Below are 3,130 nucleotides of genomic sequence, written 5' to 3' on the forward strand. Positions count from 1 at the left end.
CTCCACATTTTAAAAAAAATATATGCTTTTAACTTTTATTTATTTAATCTCTACAGCCCACATGACCCCAAGATCTCATGACCCCAAGATCAAGAATCATGCGCTCTTTCAACTGAGCCAGCCAGGCACGCTTTAAGCTCTACATTTTTTTTAAAAAAGATTTTATTATTTATTTGACAGAGAATGAGCATGTACACAAGCAGGGGGAGCAGCAGGCAGAGGGAGAGGGAGAAGCAGTCTTCCCGCCAAGCAGGGAGCCCAATGTGGGGCTCCATCCCAGAACCCCAGGATCATGACCTCAGCTGAAGGCAGATGCTTGACTGACTGAGCCCACCAGGCACCCCTAAGCCCTAGGTTCTTAATCACCTGCTAATGTAACTGCTCTGGGTTGCTATGAAGTTAGCAAGACAGTGTTCTGTCTGTGGCAACAATGTCATCATAATTAGAGGAGCGAGTCAGTGAAGTTCTAGAAGAGAAGTCTGTCCCTACTGGCAGTGATGGCTTCAGTTAAAGACACTTGTCCTATCTTACCTAAGCTTGCCAACAGTTGCTGTGATAAGAGTTCATACAAGCCTTCTAATAAGTGAGGACTTACGGGTTCTGAGTTTGGGGGTTTTGTGTTCTGTTTTGTTTTGTTTGCCCTCTGGGAGTGACACAGATGAAGACAAACATTTTGTGCTTCCCTTGGCATCTGTCTAGAAAGCTTGATGTTCCAGAGGGAAACAATGGGTAGGCAGGGAAAGCAAGTCTGCCCTGAGTATGAAGTAGGTACTAAATTGAGAAGCTGTTTGTGGCTGGTCAGAGACTTCTTTAGGCCATGGGTGGGCCTGGCCAAATCAGGGTGTGCTGCATTCTTCCTTAGTATCAGCTTAAATGAACACTGCAAGCAAGTTGTAAAGGTTAGCATGCAGTTGAAGGTGCAGATATCCAGGCTGGATTCTTGATCTTGGTGATACTTGGAGTTTTAATGGGTTCATTATTAGATGACCCTCAAACAATGCCATAGCTCTCTGTCCTGCAGCTGGAGGAGGGGGAAACCCGTCATAGACACAGCACACGAATAATGCTAAAACAATTATATTGAACTCACCAGATATCCTTTCTTCCTGCCTTCCTAATCTTCAGGTGTAATGAGGTTCATTTGCCACGGTTTTCATTAAAGCAAGGGATGATCCCAAGACATTACGTTATGCCTTGGAAAGAAAACATGAAATTCAGGAATGTGAATCTGAAGGTATTTTCCTATACATGTTCATAATGAAAAATTCATAGTTAAATAGTATAGTTTAATATATCTATGAATAAAATGTAACAATACCAAAGCTATGTTTAAATTTATATTTATTTTTTCCAGCTTTATTGGGTATAATAAATGTATGTATTTAAAGTGGACAACGTGATAACTTTGATAAGCGTACACACTGTAGAATAGTTACCAGGATCAAGATAATTAACACATTCATCCCCTCACAGTGTTAACTCATTTTTTCTTCCCGTGAGCTTAAGATTTACTCTCTGCAACTTTTGGGTATACAATACTGTATTATTAACTATAGTTACTAGGTTGAACATGACAGCTTCAGAATTTGGTCTTATAACTGAAAGTGTGTGCCCTTTGACCTATGTCTCCCCATTTCACCCGCTCTCTAGGCCCTGGTAACCACCATTCAATTGTCTGACAAAAAACTATAAACTATTTGATGCGTTTTCACATAAACTTGCAAGGAAGAGTTAAATAGCAACATCTATTCAAATATTTGAGCCCAAAGACGAACTTAAAAAAGATATACCCAAAGATTTCAGAACTCTTTGTCTACCTTTCTCACATAATGGCAACTTGCAATTAAGAATTAACTTAGGGGCACCTGGGTGGCTCAGTGGGTTAAGCATCTGCCTTCGGCTCAAGGCATGATCCCGGGGTCCTTGGATCGAGCCCGGCATGGGGCTGCCTGCTTCTCCCTCTCCTTCTGCCCCTTCCCTCTCCTGCTTGTGCTCTCTCTCTCTCTCTCTCAAATAAACAATAAACAAAAATCTAAACAAGAATAAAGTAAAAATTAAAAAGGGATGTTATAATGCTCTGTCCACTAGACTTTTCCTTTTTTAAAATATTTTATTTATCTATTTATTTATTTGAGAGAGAGTGAAAGAGCACATGTGCTCAGGGGTGCGGCAGAGGGAGAAGGACAAAGCAGACTCCACAGTGTGAGCTAAGTGGAGAGCTCATCACAGGGCTGAACCACAAGACCCTGTGCCCATGACCTGAGCTGAAAACCAGGAGTCGGGTGCTTAACTGACTGAGCCACCTGGGCACCCCAGACCTTCCTTCTCAACAGGGGTAGTTAGGGAAAACTATTGGGGAATCTCCATCTTCCCCTAATCCAGTGCTGTTTGGCGTGATTTAAAGTGGGATTTTTTTTTTCCACCCTTAGCACGCAGAAGTGTGTGGGATCCACGCTGGTCCTCTAGAAGACTCTCTGTTTTTGAATCACAGCGAAAGGCTTTGCCATGGGGAAGATCGGGAAGTTGTCTTGAAGAAAGGCCCACCAGAAATAAAAATTGCTGATATGCCTCTGCATTCCCCGCTCTCCAGATACCAAAGCACTGTGATCTCCCACGGCTTCAGGAGGAGACTGGTCTAAGGATGGAAAAATAAAGTATCAGAGTATTTCAACCCCAATCTCTTTTCTCCCCACAAATTTAAGCCTGTTGCACAATTATATTTCACCTACAGATTCACCTTTTTTAAAGGCTAAAATAAAAGTCAATTGTACTCTTCATCCATTATAAAAGTTTCTAAAAGCAAACAGGCTCTGAGAACATTGGAGATGAAGGCGGGGAGCAAGGCAAACTCACTGAAATTAATTTCACTCCATTTAACTGATGGATCCAGTCCAACCATCTACCCTCACTGTGCTCCTCCTCCTCTTCTCCTCACTCCTTTGTTGTTCATCGCCTCCAAAATTCAGGGTCAGAAGAGCCACACCGAGAAAGAGGGGCAGGATGTGGAATTATTTCTGCTGGTTTTCTGCCTTTTCCAACACCATCTTTCTGCCCTGCCTCACCAACACCTCCCCCCACCATGGCTGTGGGTCCTGGCAACTCTTCCACATGGTAACTTGAAGTATTTGGC

General features: G+C 42.7%; 1 protein-coding gene across 1 annotated transcript; it reads left to right on the forward strand.

The window, feature by feature from the left end:
- The first annotated feature begins 341 nt into the window (after nt 1-341).
- Nucleotides 342-2,776, forward strand: TEX43 (testis expressed 43). Its single transcript, XM_032843646.1, has 3 exons — nt 342-583; nt 1,126-1,234; nt 2,430-2,776. Exons 1-3 carry the CDS (start codon nt 498-500, stop codon nt 2,637-2,639), a joined length of 405 nt encoding a protein of 134 aa, XP_032699537.1. The 5' UTR covers nt 342-497; the 3' UTR covers nt 2,640-2,776.
- Nucleotides 2,777-3,130: the final 354 nt, after the last annotated feature.

Source organism: Lontra canadensis, unplaced genomic scaffold, assembly GCF_010015895.1.
Source record: "Lontra canadensis isolate GAN:19392208 unplaced genomic scaffold, GSC_riverotter_1.0 scaffold4, whole genome shotgun sequence".
NCBI classification, from domain to species: domain Eukaryota; kingdom Metazoa; phylum Chordata; class Mammalia; order Carnivora; family Mustelidae; genus Lontra; species Lontra canadensis.